The sequence below is a fragment of the Echeneis naucrates genome, chromosome 6 (genome assembly GCF_900963305.1).
Source record: "Echeneis naucrates chromosome 6, fEcheNa1.1, whole genome shotgun sequence".
NCBI classification, from domain to species: domain Eukaryota; kingdom Metazoa; phylum Chordata; class Actinopteri; order Carangiformes; family Echeneidae; genus Echeneis; species Echeneis naucrates.
In genome coordinates, this window is record NC_042516.1 from 19,419,819 (window position 1) to 19,440,337 (window position 20,519).

At 41.0% G+C, this 20,519-nt stretch overlaps 1 protein-coding gene across 1 annotated transcript in view; it reads right to left on the reverse strand.

Moving 5' to 3' along the window:
- The window catches only part of LOC115045427 (mannosyl-oligosaccharide 1,2-alpha-mannosidase IA), a 163,170-nt gene that overhangs the window by 38,523 nt on the left and 104,128 nt on the right, over positions 1-20,519 (reverse strand). The window contains exon 4 of the mRNA XM_029505102.1: positions 15,447-15,527. Coding sequence (XP_029360962.1) covers positions 15,447-15,527 — 81 coding nt within the window. The remainder of the gene's footprint in view (positions 1-15,446; positions 15,528-20,519) is intronic.

Sequence of the window (20,519 nt, forward strand, 5' to 3'; positions counted from 1 at the left end):
GAAATCCTGTTGGGCAGCACTGATGTACAAACGCGCAGGATTTATTTATTGAGTGTTTGTTTTGCTGAGAAAGGGGTTGTTTTTTTTGGCTGTTATCAAAGCGTCATCTGTGCTTACCATAACTAAACATGTTTCTTGACTTCAATCAGCCCACCTACAGTGATGACACAGACTGGAGAGCACATTTATACAGGCTGATCTTGAGCTGTGTGACACGAGCTGAATGTTTATAGCAGCGAACAGCAGCGGCAAGGCATCAGTCATCTGATGGCCATACTCTGCCTTGTTGCTCATAAAGACAAAAATTGCGCCATGGGATTGAAAGCATTTTGTGCAGGGAATCAAATCAAGCGGATAAATTTGCGGTAGGATTTATAATTCCAACTGCCTAAGGCTTGAGAGCGATCAATCATGGGAAATCACAGACAAATAGTCTATTCTTTAATCTCATCCCTTCATCCAGATGAACTGCAGCAGATAACTGAGATGAAAGAAAAAAATAACAAAGAGATTCACATGAACAGATAAAAAGAGTTGGGAAGAAACAACATTTCCTTTTCAGAGCAGAAACAAGTTTACAATTCATGGTGGGTGTACAGATGGAAGCTTTCTTTGAATAAGCCCCAGCGAGTCCATGTGCGGATGGTTAAGCCTCATGCAGGCTTGAAGGGCCATGAACTCAGATTCAAGAGATATAATGGAAATTGTCACTGGAAAGGTGTCAGGGGAGCAAAGGTTTCAAAGAGGGCACCCATTTGATCTGCTTGGTTCATCAGACATATTGTTTTTGATCGGTGCTGTGCTGCAGGTGTCCTTAAATCGCCTTGCACGGGCCAAAGAAAGAGTGAGAGATCGAGAGAAAGAGCTCACCCAAGCACTGAGATGTATGAGCTCAAGGGGCTGAAGGCGTGCTGCGAACACCGACTCCCCCACACGCCTTGGGGGGACACTCCGTTTACGTTCCCCTCTTTCCTCAGACGCACAGTGAAGCGTAACTACCTCGGGTGGAGTTTGTGAGCTGTATGCCTTATCGCAGAGCAATCTCACTCTGTGTGACTTGCACCTTTCCTGGAGGTTACAATGAGGAGGGAGGGACGCACTCAGCTGGCAGAGACATGGAGTAATGTTACAAGCAAGATGGAGAAGATAAGGCCGAGGGGAGGAAGAAAATGGGACAGAAATAGGCTTTAAACAGAAGAAAAGAAAATATGGAGGCGAAAACAGCTCAAGCAAAGCCTTACTTAATGCCGCACGTCAAGTTGGTGCAACTTTGGGGGCAAACTCAATAATATATTATATATATTTTCCGCTGGACTGTATATCATCATTGCATCTCTCTGGACCTGCTGTCTGGGTGCATCCTTTTGATTGACAGCTGAAGGATGTCTCAGCAGGCAGCAGCAAGACTGAGGCCTATTACCCATACAGAAAGTGAAAGGGACACGCACTGCAGCCGTAATGATGCATTTAAGCCGGGAAGGGGGCATTTGTCTGGTGAGGAGGAGGAAGGACCCATCAGCCTGAAACTGGACGGCCAATCATCAAGTCTGAGGGGAGTGCTTCCAAATCTCCGATTACATGATTACTAAGAGGCCCGGTCCATTAGCTTATCACGTTACACCAAATACGAAGAAACAGATCAATTGCTATCTCCGACTGGGATGGAAATACAGAAATATGCGTCTTATTGGATGTGCGAGCATGGTTGTCGTACGTGTTATTGTAAAAATTGCAGCGTTGCACAGCCAAAGCCTCAGTCGTCTGTGGTTAAGACCTGGGCTGTTACACAGACGTGCAGCTTCCTGGTAAATAATTGAAGTTCCCCAGGCTACAAATGGGTAGATTTCATTCATTATTTATCATCTAATTGATTACTGGAAGTAGGCTTTCTAACCTATCCCACAATTAATTTGCTGTTTATGTGTCTAATTAATGACCACTGCAGCTTCATGAAATACACACACTCAATTACATTTGGAATTGAAAAGCGGTGGCAGTTTGTTCTGTATTGCTGTGCTTGGGACAGAACAGAGACATTAATCAGCCGAAATGGAATTCAATAAGACAGACTGTCTTCTCCACCTAATTGGATGATTTTTCATATTGTTGTCACACTGCCTCTGTGGAAATATTAGAAGTTTTCCTCTTGACCCCAAATCAACTTTCCAGCAGTTTAGCCGTCAACAATCTCCGCTGCGCTTCTCCAGTGCTGTTCTGTTGGTGACACTGTGCAACATGCCTGAGAATGGGGCATTCGATTCGCTGCACATTTCTTATTTGGTGATGGAGTTATTGTTTTGTAGGCACAAAGATGCACAAAGTCACTGGCACATGTGTTTATCGCTATAGCTCATGTTTAGAGAGGCTGCCACCCAAACCAATCTCCATGTGGTCTTGTTTCAAATAAAAAGTGGTTACCGACACTGTGTGAATAAAAACACCTTCCTGGCAGTGTGGGCCATTGTGTGTGTTCAGGCTTGAAAAACAACATGCTATCAATTCAAATGTCTTTGCTTGCTTTCATCCTCAACAAAACCGCAGACAATGCTTTTGGCAGGACTTTAATGTGCTGTCAGTTTGGCCGTGGCTGTTTGTCATATCCTAACTGGATGTCACTGCTTTTCTCGTCACAATTCATAATGAATTCACAAATAAGGCGGGAAAAAAGGAAGAAAACACAAATCTAAGGTCACTCATATGATTATTTTATGATCTCTGGTTGCTAATGGTTGCTAATTTGTTTTGTTTTTCTTCGTGGACTTGAGTAGTCTTTCAACTACTCAAGTCACCTGTCCTAACTTGGAAGGCCTTGACTGCATCAAAAGCCACCAGGATCAATACTTTTGCTGTTAAAAGCCGTCCCTGTTGATCCTTTAAGTAATGCTTCATAGTGTACTGTGACAATAATTGGCCCCTTCAGCTTCACCAAAATCTTTTGTCTTTATATCCAAAGCGATCTTTCCCTGCGGTGGAAAGTACACCTTCCTTCTTTCTGCCACCGTGAAGGTTAAATACTGCATACTTAGACTTTGCCTAAACAGCTTCAGCTCATCCCCAAAAGTATGAACATGCTTTTTCTCTCCTTTAATTAGTGATGCACGGCGAGGTGCACTGAAGCCTGTAAATAAGGCTCAGCTATGCAAACTCTGAATGAAAAGAACTGGATGCTACAAGCCTGAGATCATTAGGAACAACCTAACGATCCCCAGGATTTGATTTGTTTGGCCTATGTCGCGTAATTTCTGACTGGAATGGAAAAAAGAAAAAAAAAAAAAATCATCAGTCTCTCAACAGGACTTCGATTGAGGTTTGGGCTCATTTGGGCTGGTGACAAAGCTCTCCCAGGCTGAGTCCAATTACTTCAGCAAGAACGTTACGTACTGCTAAATAGATTAATTGAACGATTTCTACGAAAAGGAAACCAACAGGCCATTGCAGAGAAGGTCGGGGACAAATGAAGGGCAACAATAGGGAGGCCGATAAGATACAGATCTTATGTAGTCCGGTATCTTAAACACACTATTCGCGGTTGTTAATTGTAAACTGAAGCAACCATGAGATCGTCTCCTTGGAAGCTGAGTTTGGCTGCAGTTCTTGCAAAAAGCTGAGCTGCTCGCTTATTGCCGAGTGGCAGATTTATTACTGGCCAACTGTACCACACCTAAAAAAATATTAAATAAGATGACACTCTGGTGCCCCTTAATAAGTATAATACCACCAAAAGATGTAAGAGTGGAGCGCAGCAGTTATTTTAACGCTGCACAAATGGGATTAGGTGTTGGTACACAGAGCAGAATAAAGGTTGGGGACAGGACTTTTCGTTTCACAGCTGAGCCTGCGGCGGGGACTGTGGAGCACAGCAGGTCACTGCGTGATTACGATGATTCACTTTGATCTGAGGAAATGAAATTTCCATCAAGACCAAATTTAAGCTCCTCAGCAAAAAAGGCGGCTAATACATCAAATACACAGCCGAGTACGCTGCTGTGTGCAAATATATACGTGTGTGCCCGCGCTCATTTACACGTACTATGGCAGACACTATCTTACTGTAATGTCAGAATTATAAAGTGCTGGGCATTTCTCCCAATTTTTATTTTGCAAAGGCAAAAATTCGTAATTTAGCTAATGCTAGCAGAAGGGAACCAAATACTCATTCCTACCACTTCCTCAGGAACCAGTGCTGAAAAAGGCCACAGACTAAGACCAGGAATGCAACTTTTTGCAATTTTCATTTCCAATTAGTGGGTGAAAAGATTTCTGTCAATTCAATCAAGTTTTTAGGTCTAAAGTGACTCCATAAATCTAAGGATAGTCACTTTCCTAACATACACAAGGAAAAGCTGGAAGCGGCCTCGAGCTTTGAAAGGAGCTTTCTCTCAGTCAATAAGTCGACTTATCATTGCATCCCTTACTCAGTTACATGAACACATGTGTCATTTGTGAAAGAAGATCTTCAACTGCTAATATGCTCATTTAAGCAAAGTGCAGCTGTGATGGAGGGGAATAGAAGAAGTTTTTTTTTTACCTGATGGTGGGGCTGGTATAAAATGTCTACGGCCAAAAATATACTGACGTTATGTGAACTCAGTTATGCTACACTATCTCTTAAATCAGGAGAAGCACTAATCTTCTTCAGCACTACCACAGACTCAGTATCACTCAGCATCATCTGCACCATAAATCATCTATAATCATCCCCACCTGCATTGACTAGCTGTAAGCAATATCTCTCATTTCATCCAGACTTCCCACTTCCCCGCTTTTCTTTGCCTCTCAGCACAGCTTATATAAGAGCTGTGATTTGTGATGGGGGATGGGATGTCCCCGTCGCTCCCTAAAGGACAGCTGAAAGGTGATCCGGGCATCAGGCAGACTGTGATGAATATTATCAGTCTTTGACCCATGAGGCTCAGATTCATTCAACTGACTCATATGACCCCAATGCAGCAACTGTACTGTAAAAAAAAAAAGGTCATCTGACGTAAATATATCTGCACTGCAGTGTGTCCATTTCCATTTCCAATATTTATGTATTTATGTTATAATGACAATAAATATCAGCTCATTGTACAGTAATGTCATCATAGAGATGCAGTGATAAGTCAATTCATTGACAGAAAGTCAAACTTTCACTTCTAGAGCACTTTTGGTACAGCGCATTGCAATAAAATCTTAAACAGTACAATAAAACCAAGGTGAACAGAAGGGCAATGAAATGCGATGATAGAAAGGCAGGGAATGATGAAACATTTAAATGAAAACAAAAACAGAAACCAAATTAAATGCCAAATGGAGTAAATAGAAATATTCAACAGAGCCTGCATCTCTCACAGGACTCACCAGGATATTTCATAGTTTTGCAGCAAAGTTGCAAAAAGTTGCAACTGAGTTTTATACCTTGTGCATAAAACTGTCAGTAGTTTATTACAAAACAAGAAAGACCTGCAAAGCTGATTTCAAACCAGAAGACATTTATAAAGAACTTCAAATATATTCTAAAACATAGAGGGAGCCAGGAATGTAGCCTAAACTAGTGCAAAAAAAAAGGTTTTCAAACAACTGCTCTGGGTAACCAGTGATACCAGCGCTGAATAAATCCATTAGAATATAAAAAGCAAATTTGCTTTTTAGCATCTCGATGGAATAGGAGCAATCATACTTTCTCTCTGATGAGAAGTTTTTTTTTTTTATTATTATTAACAAGCTCTTAATGTGATTAGCCATATATTATTGAGAATCTCAAATAATGCCCGGGACTGTTGCTTCTGATTTAATCCCAGGGGAAAGATTAAACCACATTTACAAAGGAATAGATCTCTTTTATCTTGGGCACCAGCAACATGTATTTCAGTTGCATCTACTCTGGATAGAGCAGTGGGCAAATCTTCAACAATACAGATAAAGAACTGATGAAGAGCGATGTCATTGTGCCCTGCTCCCTCTGCGAAAAATTGTATTCAGCTCACATTATGTTTGTGAATTAGTGCCATGGAGTTGAAAGCCCAGGGTCAGTGCTACGTGGTGCAGGTGCATATGGCCCGACAGCTGACATTTGGGTAACATCTGACCAGGGGCGAGCGGCGCAACTGCACTGTTTTTGGAAATGAGGTCAAATTAGAAGAAAACATTACCAGGAGGTGTGGCAGTGCTGACGTTGGCCATGACGCTGCATCGCACAGTTTGTGTTGCAGCACTTTGATGCCCCTGAGTGGGAGGCACTGAATCACCACCGATTACCACAACATTAATTGGCTTCTAGGAAATGTTTGATATCGTTCTGGTGAAGTGAAATGTTTAATGTAAAATAATAAAAAGTGTTACAGACTTAATGTGTTGACTCAAACTGGACAACAGGACTGTTTTACCACCTCTCTGTCAATCGTCACCATCCATAGAAGAAGCGTGACTCCCAGAAATGAAGGACTATTTGAAACCAGTTTGTTTTCCAATAATAGTGTGATGGAAAATGGAACTGCTTCCTTGATTGTGTATTTGTCGTTACAAATTATTATATAAACAGAATTACTAGGACATAGATTTAAAGGAAGTACCACGAGTGCACCTTTGAATATGATAACAGGCTCACTATAATTCATATTGCAAACAAGGCACTCATCTCTATTCAGGCTCAACAAACATATCACCAAGAAACATTTTGTGAGCTCTTGAATAAGACATGTTCACGTGCACACTGTTTGTTTAATCTGGGGAGGATGGCACAAGGGTGTGCCACAGCACACAGCCAACACAAACACAAAATTTCATTTTGCTGTCGTGCTGCTGTGTTATCTTTGACATCACAAAGGCACTGAAATCTCGGCTGCCTCGCTCCTTCCACTTCAGCGTAGTACTGTAGGCTGATAATTTTCAGCGTACAGATATAGGTGAGAAGTAACCTGGGTGTGTCTGACACAGACGCATCTTCAGCAGCACACAGCCGGCCCCAGTGTGATTTATAATGGAACTACAGCCATAGGGCTGAATACTCAAGATTTCACTCTATGAAATCATAAAATGTTTACAGCATGTTTCATTTTCATAATAAAAACGCATGAATTATGAAAAATAAGCATATAGCAATAAAACCCATTTTGGATTCAGCTGCATCACAGCATGAACATGTCAGGGGAGTTGCAAATTTTCTGGAGGCGCTGTAAGACTGAGAGGAACAGAAGACACGCTGACAGATGTACAGAGGTGGGTCCTCTTCATATTCCTCCAGTGTCTCAGGTTGAGATTGAGTTTTAAGACATACTGGTAAACATACGCCGTGTTGTGAATATCAATTTGCAGTCCATGATCTTCTCAAGCGGCCGACTAAAGGTCAAGTCATTCATTCTGGAGGCAAACTTTATTCATCTGTTAATACACACAGGACACACTGCAAGCCTAAGTGACACATCGAGTTTCTCTCAGCGCTTAATGATGCGACTTAATGAGGCTGTGACGGAGAAAAAAACTAAAATAGGGAAAAACAAATCACCATCTCTCAAAGTAATTTACAATTTACGGCATTCCCAAAGTGAAGTGTGTCATATTTATATTGTCTGTATGTGTTTTTGTGTGTGTGTGTGTGTGTGTGTGTGTGTGTACTCTCCTGTGTTACGACCCATAAAAAGTCATATTCGGAGACAGAAGTGGATCACCCGCAATGAGAATGAAAACAACATGGACTAATGCAAATATTATCCCCCTAAAACACCACATTTCCCTGCAATGGAACATCTTGAACTTGAACTTAACCACGAACTTCAGAAGAGAAAGAAAACAACGCCTCACATCACACCGGAACTCAATGTTTAGCTTGTAGTGCTCCAGAGAAGAAAAGATTCGATTTGTAAGTCTGGCATTTTCTCCCTGTTCTCCCACAGACATGTAAAAGAGGAGGACAGACGAAAAGCAGTGATGTTGAAGGCTTGTACGTTCATTCATTCATTCATCCTCAGCCACTTATCCGTTGCTGGGTCGCAGGGGCTTGTATGTGATCGTGTGATATACCCAGAATGGGAATAAGCAGCTATTTAGATAAGAAAAGCATTTTATTTTTCCACGCAGGAAGAACGACGGCATCATTTTGGTTCTTACAAAACATAATGCCCTGATATCAGTAGCTCTCTCTAGTCTTGCAGAAATCTTATTTTTAGAATGAGCGCTTTGACCTTTATTTGTTGGCTTGACAGGATTTTGCAGGATAAATGAGGTTTCGTAATGTGGCTGCAACCAATGATTGTAATGTCTGACTCCTAATCCCTACCTGCCTACAGCAGAAAAATCGAAGCCCCCCCTCGCCCCTGTCTGTTTATTCCTCTCTTTCTTTCATTTCACCCAGTATTCCTCTGTCTTTTTATTTCCCTTTCTTCTCTTCCTTTTGTCTTGTTTGCCTTCCGACTTTGTCTATTTACCCCTCGACTCTCCTGCCCACCAGTGTGTCTCTGGTTCTTTGCATCAGTTGTGGGCAGAAATAGTCAAACATGGGAAAGGGCCAATGACACGCAGAGTTTAGTGGCCCTGGAATTTTTAATAACACATTTCTTAATTTTCACTTGAATTGCCATGGTGTTCGCTTGACCACAAAAATGGAAAATCGGAAAATTTATACTTTTTCTGGCTCGGATGACAATTTAATAAGATGCATGCTTACTATCATCATATTAGAAATTATGCTTATCTCTATTTTTTGTGCAACAACTCGAGAGGTATACAAAATATGTAGCAAGAGATGTAGCCAGTCTCAAGCTGTTCAACTTCATAAATAAATCATGAGCATATGCACCAACCCTTCTATCATAAACAAATGGAGCGACAGCTGTCTATCATCATCTGCTGTGCAGTCGGATTCAACTTCACTAAACAGCAGGAGAACTGCAGTGGAAAACTCCACGAGATGGAGAGAAATCAATATTCAAACCTGGCTGATGGATTGTCACAGGCTAAACAGCCAGCAGTCTGTAGGGGGAACTCTGCCGCTATAAAAATCCAGTCCGTGTTCTCCATCTTTTGAAAAGGTTTGCAATAAATTCTGAATTTTTACCCCTCCAGTATTTTCAGCTTTATGATAAATTCTCTTTTAACAGACGAAGAAAAGCTTTTCACATCTCCATCGATTCACACACACACACACACACACACACACACAATGACACACGAGCAGCAGCCAGATACCACGAAAGGCTCGGACCTGAACATCTGGAGCAGTTTGGGATTCAGCATTTTTGAACTGATTAGCGGACGTCCAACTCTACCTGCTGAGCTACAACTTCTTCTTCATGCTCTTAAGGCTGTCGACTAAATTACTGGCTGAGAGATTTCTTGTTTCAGCTAAGACTTCAATCAGGAAGACTCTTAGCCGTCGGGCTGCTATGTGGCCAAATTGCCTGAAGAATCCAATGATGCCATAAACTTTAAAACCTTTGATTTGTCTTCACTCAGAGTAAAGCAACTGTTCATTCAGTGACAAGTGCCAGTTCATGTTTATTTAGAGTGGCGTTCTCATCATGTTTGGGTTCATTTGTGGCGCTAAATTGTCTGTGGGTCTGAGTGTGAGTGGTTGTTGGTCTCTGTCTGTCTCTGTCTGTCGGCCCTGTGATGGACTGGCGACCTGTCCAGGGTCACCCACCATCACCCTGATGGGTAAGCTGTAGAAAAGGAATGAGTCAGTTTATTTATTCATGTTTTTTATAGTGTAATTCAACTGAAGAAAACACCCTTTCAGATGGTGGCCATAGTATTATATAACATACGATTAAAGTGGTTAAATTAGTTTAGAGGCACTAAACTCCTCTTACCCTCCTTTAATATACTGCTGATGACATCTTCCTTTATTTCTTTCTTTTATATTCTCTCTTTGTCCTCCCATCTACTTTCTTTGCCTCTCCACATCACCTTTACATGCACTCATGTTTGTTGATCAGCGTATGAAAACCGTCCCTCTCCTTCCTCCCCTTTCGCTTCATCCCTTCTCTCCTCTTGCTGATGAACATATGAACACGTCTTTCTTTTCCTCTGCCGACTGCTGCCTCCCTCCGTCCCTGCTGCTTCGGCTCCGCCCGTGGGCAATTTTCCCACAAGGCTGATTGAATTCATTCACCCCCTCCCGCCCTTCTCGCTCTTTTCCCTTCACCGTTCTCTGCTCTTGCAAAAGGTAGAGGATGAGACAACAAGGTCTTAACACCACACACACATTTCTATGCATATAAGTGGACAATGACAAATGAAGCACACACAGCAGACACACAAGGGCTGTGTGTAGGCAATGGATGAACTGAAGTTGCATTAACATGCCAACATGAATGGTCATATATGGAGGTGAAGACACACAAGTACCTGAAATGTCCCACTCGGGGGGGGGGTAAACAAAGGACTGCATACAAATTCATCCAAGGACATTCCCTTGAACTTGGACATCCAGAAGCTTATATTGAGATAAAGAGGGAGATATATATGTAAAGTTAATTTTTTAGGAAAGATGTTTTACTCACCAATAGAAAATTTACTGACAACTGTTTTGATGGTTTAGAAGTCATTTAAGAAATGTATAAAGTACACAAGGTGGCACTAAAATGCGGCCTGCTGTTTTATAAGTTATTGCGCTTTGATGGAGGAAGCTAACAGAGCTGTACAGGCCTTTTATTTCTGTCTTGAAGTAACCTCGACAGTCAAGAGCTTTGACCATTCACTAATAACATTTGAATAACATAACGTGGACTGCCAAGTACTAAATGGCAGGAGAATGTAAATGTGACATTACAGAGAAAATATGAAGTACTACCATGCCAGCTTAACGCTGCGTTTGTTCATCGTGTTTGTAGGACCACAGGTTTCCCAAAAATATATAAATGAGTTTCCACTGTGCCACCTGCTACTGTGATCAAAATGATTGCAATCCAGCCTGTTCAGTCCCCCATCGTAGGTACTGTACTGTAATTTATCTGGTAGACACAAAGTCTACATGAAGACATAAGAGCGAAACAAAACATATCAGATATTTTAAACATTTATATATGAATGGGCAATTTTGGGGTGCACTTGCTTGGTCCAAAATTTGGTGGATGTAACAAAATTAACAATATCAGTGAAATTAATAATAATTATAATAATTGTTGTATCCTCACGTTAAAGACTTCAGTCTGTCCAGCAAAGCAAAACCTCTGATATTTACAGTGACATCCACCTCTGACAGAGCAGTTTGGCCTGGCTAAATGTGTGTAACTGTGAATGATGAACGGACGCATTTGAACAAGACGTTTAACCTGGGGACCACTTCCATAAAGACTTAGCATTGTCCTTCAGGGGGACACGAGAAAACACACACATAAACCAGCAGACGCACGAGATCAAAACAACAGGAGATTATTAATGCTCATGTGCTTTTCCAGTCCAGCTCCAGGCGCTTCTCCTTCAAACTGCATCCCGCAAGGAGCCATAATCATCATCTGCACCCAAGCAATCATTTACAGCAGCACCAGCTGCCCAATGTCCTCTGGTCAAACTGGATCTACAGGCTCATGATAGTCACTCACACTGTATCTCCGGTGATTTAAGTCTTGGCACCGGTGACAGACCTTCAAACTGCCGGTTTCATCATTCGGCTAGAACAGCAGACGCAGAGCAACAAAACCTAATGCGGGAATCGAGGGGTGGCGGGGGGGATCAGGTAACTATAAATCTCACTCTCAGGGACACAGACAGCACACGAGCGAGACGTGTGATGGATAAGTGTGCCATTGCAGAAAGTATTGATACGTCTGTCAGGAAACTAAGAAGGCGCGCTTCATCTCAAGAGAATTATGGCGTTCGGTAAATGGTACAAACAAATGCACAGAACAGAGCGTGGAAAAAGGAGTTGTCTCAACAAAACCAGGGGTGGACAGTAACAAAGTAAATTTACTCGAGTACTGTACTTAAGTACAGTTTTTGAGTATCTGTGCGTTACTTAAGCATTATTTTTGGGGGATACTTTTACCTTCACTTCACTAGATTTGAAGGACAAATATTGTCCTTTTTACTCCACTACATTTCTACTACTGATGCTCTCGTTACTCACTACTTTGGCACTAGTCTAACATTACTCTTCATTGTTTTTAATTGTAATTGTTTTTGTAACTTGCACACCTCTGTGCGTGTTCCAGGTAAGAACATGGCCATGATGTATAATCCTCATCCTACCTGGATTATTTCTCCACAACGATCGGCTCATTCTACATTATACATCGTGGCTGCATTATTACCTGGAACAGCACACCTCCTGCATTCAGATGACCATTCAGATGACCACGCATTAGCTTGTAGCCAGAGTTCGGATGTTTTCTGTGGACATCACTTACAACACGGTCGAATTCCTCATCAGCGGTGGAGTACTTCTAAATTTGTGCAGAAATAACGGCAACAACTTAAATAAATTCACACACACACAACAGACCAGCAGCTCTTTTTTGTAGAGATTGAATGATGAAAGAACATACACAAAATAGGCTCAGCAATGGGGAACTATATTCGAATGTATGTTGATACTTGTGGCACATAAGCTGTTGTGCTAAAACAGCTGGTTAATATCCACACAGCTCCATTTTAGGGGATCCGACTCCGGTCTTCTGTCCTGCGTCTCTAATAAAATAAATAATATTAATAATATAGAATAATGCCGGTCCATGTGTTCAGCTCCTCCACCTCTCCTCTTCTGTGTGCGCTAGTTACCATGGTTACCAGCATCAAGCTTTATAGCTAGCTACACTAGCGTAAGCTGAGCTAACTAAAGTGAAGAGCCGCAACTCTAACTCACTAATTCTCAGCTCCATTTCTGCCGTCATCCTGAATCTATGACAAGAAGTACGATCATAAAAGGAGGCAGAGGAGGAACTAGACATGTACACAGGACAGTCTATTAATCAAGGTGAACAGCAGAGACAGCAACAGGAGGTAACACAGCACAGCCAGCAGAGACCGGACCCCCACAGACCCCCCGGAGTTTGAGACTGTTTATTATGTCCATATAAAATATGTTTTGTACAGACTAGAGACCAGACCAGAGGTCTCCAATCCGGTCCTGGATGTTTCCTGATTCCAATGAGTGACTCCTGATCAGACTTCAGCAGAACTTGATGCTGAGCTGATCATTTAAATCAGGTGTGTTGGAGCAGGAAACATCTAAAACATGAAGGACAGTGGCCCTCAAGGACCGGAGCTGGAGACCTCTGGACTGGACCAAACCCCTCCAGGACCGGAGCTGGAGACCACTGGACTGGACCAAACCCCTCCAGGACCGGAGCTGGAGACCACTGGGCCGGACCAAACCCCTCCCCACATCAGTGTATTGTATAATGACAATAAAGCTACTTTCCTTTCCTGTATCTCCTGAGGTATTTTTTTTTTATAATTTTACTCAAGTAATTTTTTAAACAAATACTTTTGTACTTCAGTAATATTTTGACAAAGCTACTTTTACTTGTATCGGAGTAATATGACAAGGAGTATCTGTACTTTTACTCAAGTATTGAAGTTATGTACTTTGTTTTTACAGATTGGACTAAGTGGTTAGTATAGTCGTCCTTGTGTGGCTGAGCCAGTTCAGAGCATAAGTAATATCCTATTTTTTCTTTACACATCCACATACTCATATTAGATAATGTCATTATCGAAGCCATATAGAGAATTTTCCATGGACCAGTGAATAAAAAAGCGGAACATTGTTTGGCATGCAAATGTGGAATAATGGATTCACTGATGTAGTGTGTCCTGGCAATATATTCATTAATTTCCCTCATCCAGTGATGGTGAACAATTCTTATGCTGCTCTCTGTTCAACTCGCTTGGCCTGAAAATCAATGTCCATTAAACCAACTTCAGTGTTCATATGTCACTGGATACTATCCATTAATCCTACTTCTGCACAGACTTCAGCCTAGACTACCGAGAGGTATCCAAAAAAAAAAAAAAAAAAAAAAAAAGGCTACCACCAAGCGTGTTGTGTGAATGCTCCCGGAGGCTGCTACGGGCAGATGATCATTATGGTGACATGCTGACCTCCAGTGACTTCACAATACAGTGATAATGAACTGACCTCTCCGTGCCGGTGGTTGTTGTGGGCAATTTTTTAAGCCTTTATTTATCCATCCAAGGTTTACAGAGCCTTGAAACTTCTGGCAAGGCCGTGCTTCACACTCATAAAGTTTCAACGCTTCACACCTGGATGCTGTCCATCGTAACTTCAACCTGTTACATCTGGAGACCGCAGATTCCTGAAGGACACATCTGTGGTAGCTCTTCAGGCAGGGCAATAAAAAATCTCATTCCAAATTTAACCATATAATGTTCTTATACTGCGACAATAATGCAACACATGTAATATGAGGCTATAGAATTATGATTTCTACCAAAAAAAAAAAAAAAAAAAGAATCACTGAGTGGGAGAAAATGATACATGCAAAGGCTTCAATAGCTCAATAGTCCTGCATTGTGCACACACTGCATTATGGCTTCACAACCAGCCAGCCATCAACCATTAGCCCATGTGATTACCCTGAAATAAACTCCAGCTGTAAAATAAGCTCATTTCTGAACGTGAGCTAGCCGGTGACTAATTTCAGCAGGCTAGCTGAGAAAATACACAGCACATCACAAAGAAATCCTCTGCGTTACCAGGAGGTGAGCGTTCTCCTCTGTAGGGAATAGTTAAGAGCCTCCCCACTCCTCCAGCCTCTGCGACAAGGTGAAGCATCCAGGTCCAGTCTATCAACTCGATGTAGAGCGACTGAGACGCTGCATTAAAGTGCTGGTGAGTCAGCGAGCAAGCCAACTCGCAAATTGCCAAGTAATGGACCGCTGAAAGTTAGCAATTTAATAATTAATATGGGAAAACTAGCCCTATGATGGACTGGCGACCTGTCCAGGATGAACCCCGCCCTCGCCCAGTGTGAGCTGGGATCAGCTCCAGTAGCTCCGCCGACCCAGAACCGGAAAAGCGGTAGAAAATGGATGGATAAATAGATCAGAAAACTGACTGTGTTTTAATGATTTATAGCACAGCAGATTTGGCTGCTACAACGGGGCCCTATTGAGTAGTTTATGCAGTGAACAACAATATCTAGACAAATGAGGACAAAAAATATGTGTAACGTGTTTGAAACAGAATGTATCTATGTATGTATGAATCTATGTATGTTCTGTTTGAAACAGAACCCAAACTTGACAATCCAACCCAGTGAAAAACTCAAAGCAATATGTTTTATGGATTCTGATAGGACGACCAATACTCTTCAGCAACCAAAAAAATCTGAGTAAACTTTCATAATATCACAAAACACACACAGAAAGCCTCTGACGTATACAAATACAGTCAGACTCAGAAGTAGACTGCACATCAGTCAAACTGCAGGGCTTGTTGGGGGATAAAGGAAGCAGCAGTTCTCACCAGTGAAGGGGGGATAACAGACATGTATTAACCTTACCTCCTCTCCTGTCAGGTAGTACGCCGACAGCAACCCGCCGACATAACGGATGTTCACCTCAAAGAGCGATGCTTCACCGTTCTGTCGGACCAAAAGGGAGAGAGATCAAATTATCAAATGTCATATTCAGCCATGGCCTCAGCCAGTCAATAATGTGGTATCACAGTCAAAGTTTCTTTTTGTGACCTGTAATGTAAATATTATGTAATAGTGTGATATTTCACCTTGACAATAATAAAAAGGTAGAATATGACAAGATTGGAAAAAAAAAAAAAAAAAAAATCCTCTTCAAACTTTTACTCAGTAACAATTACAGATACACAAAAGTCCGTGCTGTGTCCTCATTGTTGGAATTGGTACACAAAGGCTGTTTTTCATTGAATCTCCATGGCAACAGTAGATGTGGTTTCTAGCAGGTGATGTGACAGAACTACAAAATCTTTCCTGAGTGACTGATTGATTAACCTCGTTATCGGTCTTCAGAAAACTGCTGATGTATTCAGGAGACTGAAGATCCAACACAGCGACGATTTCAAGCCAGCAAAGCGCAACTTTATAAAAACATTAACTGCTCATTGCCTGATCACCATCCCTAAACACAGAATGGTTGAGGTGAGTGGTTATAAATATGAATTCCTATATTTCATTTCACATTCTGCTTTTTATTTTATTTTATTTATTTATTTATTTTTTTTACTTGTGCGTCTTTCTCTTGGGCATCTAGGAACAGATGGTCTGGTGGTTGAGGAAGTACTCAAACACTGTACTTCAGTAAAAGTATAAATAAACTGACAAGTAAAAGTACCACATTAACCATTTTACTTGAGTAAGTACTTGCTTTTATATACACTCAAAGTGGGTTAGGGTTAGAGTACTTGCTGAATGTATTACCTAATGCAGCGGTCTGATATCATTAAGTGTGCTGATTGTATGTATATTTTCACACATCAGCTGTGTATGGGCTGTGCCATTTTAATCAATGATGCTACAGACAACACTGGAATAAATTTCATATCAATTACCTGAAAGGTTATTGTTCTTATTGTGTTTACCCTCTGTGACACAGTTTGCACTTGGACTTATGATCCTTTGCGTTTGCATTATTATTATTATTTTAGGGGTGACCTGCAGAGGTCAATGCCATTAACAAAGAAGACTGGTTACACCTTCAAAAAGTTTAATTTTACTATAAAAACAGCCATCGAATGCGAAACTGTTACGCACATTCAAGCCCAGATTTTCATGGTTTCTGTTGTATTTCTAGTAACTTTTAAAGTTGCAGGTGTTGTGTAGCTACATGTTAGATACAAATGACCATGAATCTCTGTTACAATAAGTGAACAGACTACTTGTGGAACGATATGAAGGGTGTGAATCCGAAGCACAAAACCCCTTGCTAATGGCAGCGGTCGTTGTAAGAAACATCGGATGGGTGGATGGATCGTTCAATTCAATAGAATTCTCTGCAGTGTTCTGTGTAATACCTTAAAATAAGACAAACAAACAATAAAACCTGCAATGCGACTGTAACGTGTCCCACAACGAATTGTACAACTGTAGTGGAGTAGAAAGTATAGATCTGTAAAATGTAGCAAAGTAAAAGTCAAAACTATCCACAAATAAATCTACTTAAGTAAAGTACAGATACATGAAAAGCGTGCTTAAGTACAGCAATGAAATACTTGTACTTCGTTATATTCCACCACTATAAACCTCCGAATAAAGAGTAAAGAACCTGCTTATGATGCTCTCTCTCATAACCAGGCTGCAGTTCTATTGTCTCTTCTATGCAGACCTGTTGAAATGGAGGTTTCCTCTCTAAAGAAGCCAACAGTGAGAGTCAGGACAGAAAGTCAGAAAGTTTTGTCTCGTTTACAGACTCCAGGTCAGTTTTATCCAGCCCCCTCAGTTGACTTTTACACTGGATCCGGTTCTGTATCAGTCCAACATTCCTCTTTTCTCATAACAGTGATACCCAAAATTCTCTGATATATTCAAGTGTTCGAAAAAAAAAAAAAAAAATCGAAATGTTGAGTTTGAGCGGCCAAATGCAAAGCAAAAAAGAGAGTAATAGAAAATTTTGCGCTTTTCTTTGCATTCATTCACAATTTCTTTCATCAATTCACAATTGGTGTTGAACAAAAATGTACCAAGTTTGTCTTAAATGGAATTATTGCTGTGGAGTTGGACATTATGCTGAATTTACTGGTTGAGCACAGATTAATGCCTATCCAGGGCGAAAAATGGGCAAAAAAAAAAAGGACATGAAAAACTGCAATAAGCTGTGAAACTGCACTGTTGCTGTTTGTTTGCCAACATTACAAGTAATTGATCTACTTCTTTTTCTTCGTGAAATATGGCATAAGAGGTAACACTGCATGTGTCCCAATGTGCCACCATAATTATTGCCTCTTACACAAGTCGAAGGTTGAAGCAGACTGGCACTCATTGACTTGGAGACCTATTGAGAAGGAAATTGCTATCTCAAGTGTGCATGATAAGGAAACCATAATTGCGTGCCGGAGAGAGCAATTAGCTCCACTCTGAGGAACAGTACGGAGATGAGAAGTCACTGGGGTCTGTTCAACGCAGTCATTTATCTCCATATATGTGTTCACTTTAAAATGTTTATACTCTTAATACAGTTTGACATAATTACATTCAACGCAGATCAATAATTGGCATTGATGATAATTTGATATGTTTGGGCGCTTAATCTGTGTCTTCGATGCTGCCAGTGAAAAGCTGACTTGAAATTGGCAACAGTTGCATTTCGGACAAACTGTGTTCTCATAAGGAATTTTGTCAGACATTGTTTTTACACCTGAGTGTGTGGATTAAACACGCACAACGAAATGTGTTAATCAGTCACCTTCAGAGGTGCTTGCAGGCAGATTTTGCTCACTAAGATGAGCGACTGCTAGCTTCAAGGTGCAGACAGTGGGATCAGTTTTCTCACGTAACCTTTGGCAGAATCTCAAGCCAATCCTCTGACATACAGTGTCCTTGTGTATTATGCAGCTCTGCGATTCAGGTAATAGGAGCAGAGCAGAGATGTTGTATAACCAAGGTGCTGGATCCATTTCTGAAGTCAGCACACTGGTGACATTTCATGAGACAAAGCACTGACACTTCTGGCAGCGTGGCCGAGCTCAGCTGTCTTGCCAACCCTGAAATGAGCGGTCCGTTCAGTAATGGTACTACGGTGGCAGTGATTAGGAACCAAGTGTCTATTTATCACGGGAAGTGCAGTGAGGGAGAACAATACCGACAAAAATTTAGCTAATCAAACTTTTACTTCCCACAGGCCCCCGTAAAAAAAAAAAAAAAAAAAAATCAATCACCAGTTTAAGACTTCCACTCATACTGTTTTGAAGATCCAACAAACGGCATTCAGAGAAAAAACACACGTCTGCAGGCACCATACCTGATAAAATTCAGATTTACATCTCAGTTAAATCCGCTTGCAATATAAAGAAACAAACAAACAAACAAACAAACAAAAAAAAAAAACTCAAACCCTGAGGCTCGACATCTTATGTCGACATAAATCTATGAAATCATCAGGTCATAATCAAGATATCAAGAAAGATTAAAAGTCAAATCCTCTGAGAGCCTGCTTTGGCATTCATTGTAACTGTACAAAAGGTAAATATCAACAAAGCAGACTGGCTCACAGTAGAACTGGTTAGATCCGAATTGATTTCTCCGGCTTTATATTTTAATTTGTCCAAACCAGCAAATTGCTGTATTTTTATCTAGATTAATTTTCTGATCAACACCATTACAAAGCTATCAGGCCAGTGCACTACAGCTGTTAATTTAACAAACTTATTTGGATGATGGGGATAAAATAAATGTAAAAATATTGCCTTTTCTTTCCATAATTCAAACAAATTTGGGGAGAAAAAAAAGAGAGTGATTTCAGTTTCAAATGTACTTTTCATGGTAGAGAAAAAATATATATTAATGTTCGCCAGATCAAAAAACAATTACAGTAAATATCACCATAAATCACACAGCTTCATGCAGCCAACAGTCTGAATGTGATGGTGTTATCCCAGTTTGACACAATTTTGTATAGCTTCAGTGTTGCCACGTTTGCAAATAAGTGATTATTAATTAAAAAACAATTGTAAAAGTCAACCACAGATGGCAAGGTATAAAATGGGTTCAATTTAACTGTGCTGCAGCTCCTCGTGGCAATGCTTATACACGGTGCAGCACGCGTAAGCAGTCTCCTGCCAGCATGACAAGCAGATCAGGTAAAGGCAATAACACCCTTTTTTACCTTTGTTTCTCCCCGAGTGCTCCAGCCGAAGACCTCAGAAGGAGAAAACACAGTAAACAGAAGCTCTCACCTCCTCTGCCGCCCAGATGAAACTCGGCACCAAGTTTTTTCTGTCGACTTTAATTCCCCAGCCAGCTGGCTAATCAATGAACAGCAACAACAAATCTGCTCTGAAACGCTGCGGCTTTAAAACAAAAACCTCTTGTGCAAACATATTGGACAAGACACTTCCTGGTGCTGAGTAAAAAATAAGGGGAAATACGCTGTAAAGGCTTTGATTGAGTATCCCTCCGTTGTACAGTCTCACCTGACATGTTCAATTAGAGTCATTGAAGACTGGCGTGTTTGTTGGGTTAGTTTGGGTGTTAAAAGTAGTAAATCCAAACCTGGTGTGGACTAAACAAGCAGATCAAGACCGCTTGAAGAGGCAAAACTCAGCCCACTTCGAGGTGCAAAGAAAAGGGACCAACTACGGGATTGTTTATCTCTCTAACAATAAATAAACCAAAAATACGAATGAATCTACCTACTGTTCAATGGCTGCATTTATGTCATTGATATAATTGATGAAAAATTTGGCCAGCTATGGCTACAACTGGGTTTTTTCTGACTGCTGCTTAATGTTTGTTCCTTAACCGTCGCACTCTTCAAAGAAACAACTCCAAATCGTCCACAACCACCCGATGCATCATTTGTGTTTAACACATGAAAACAAGACAAATAGACAGTCGTTAAATTTGCCTCTAGAGGTCCCAACTTCATAAACACTGTTATGCACCCTC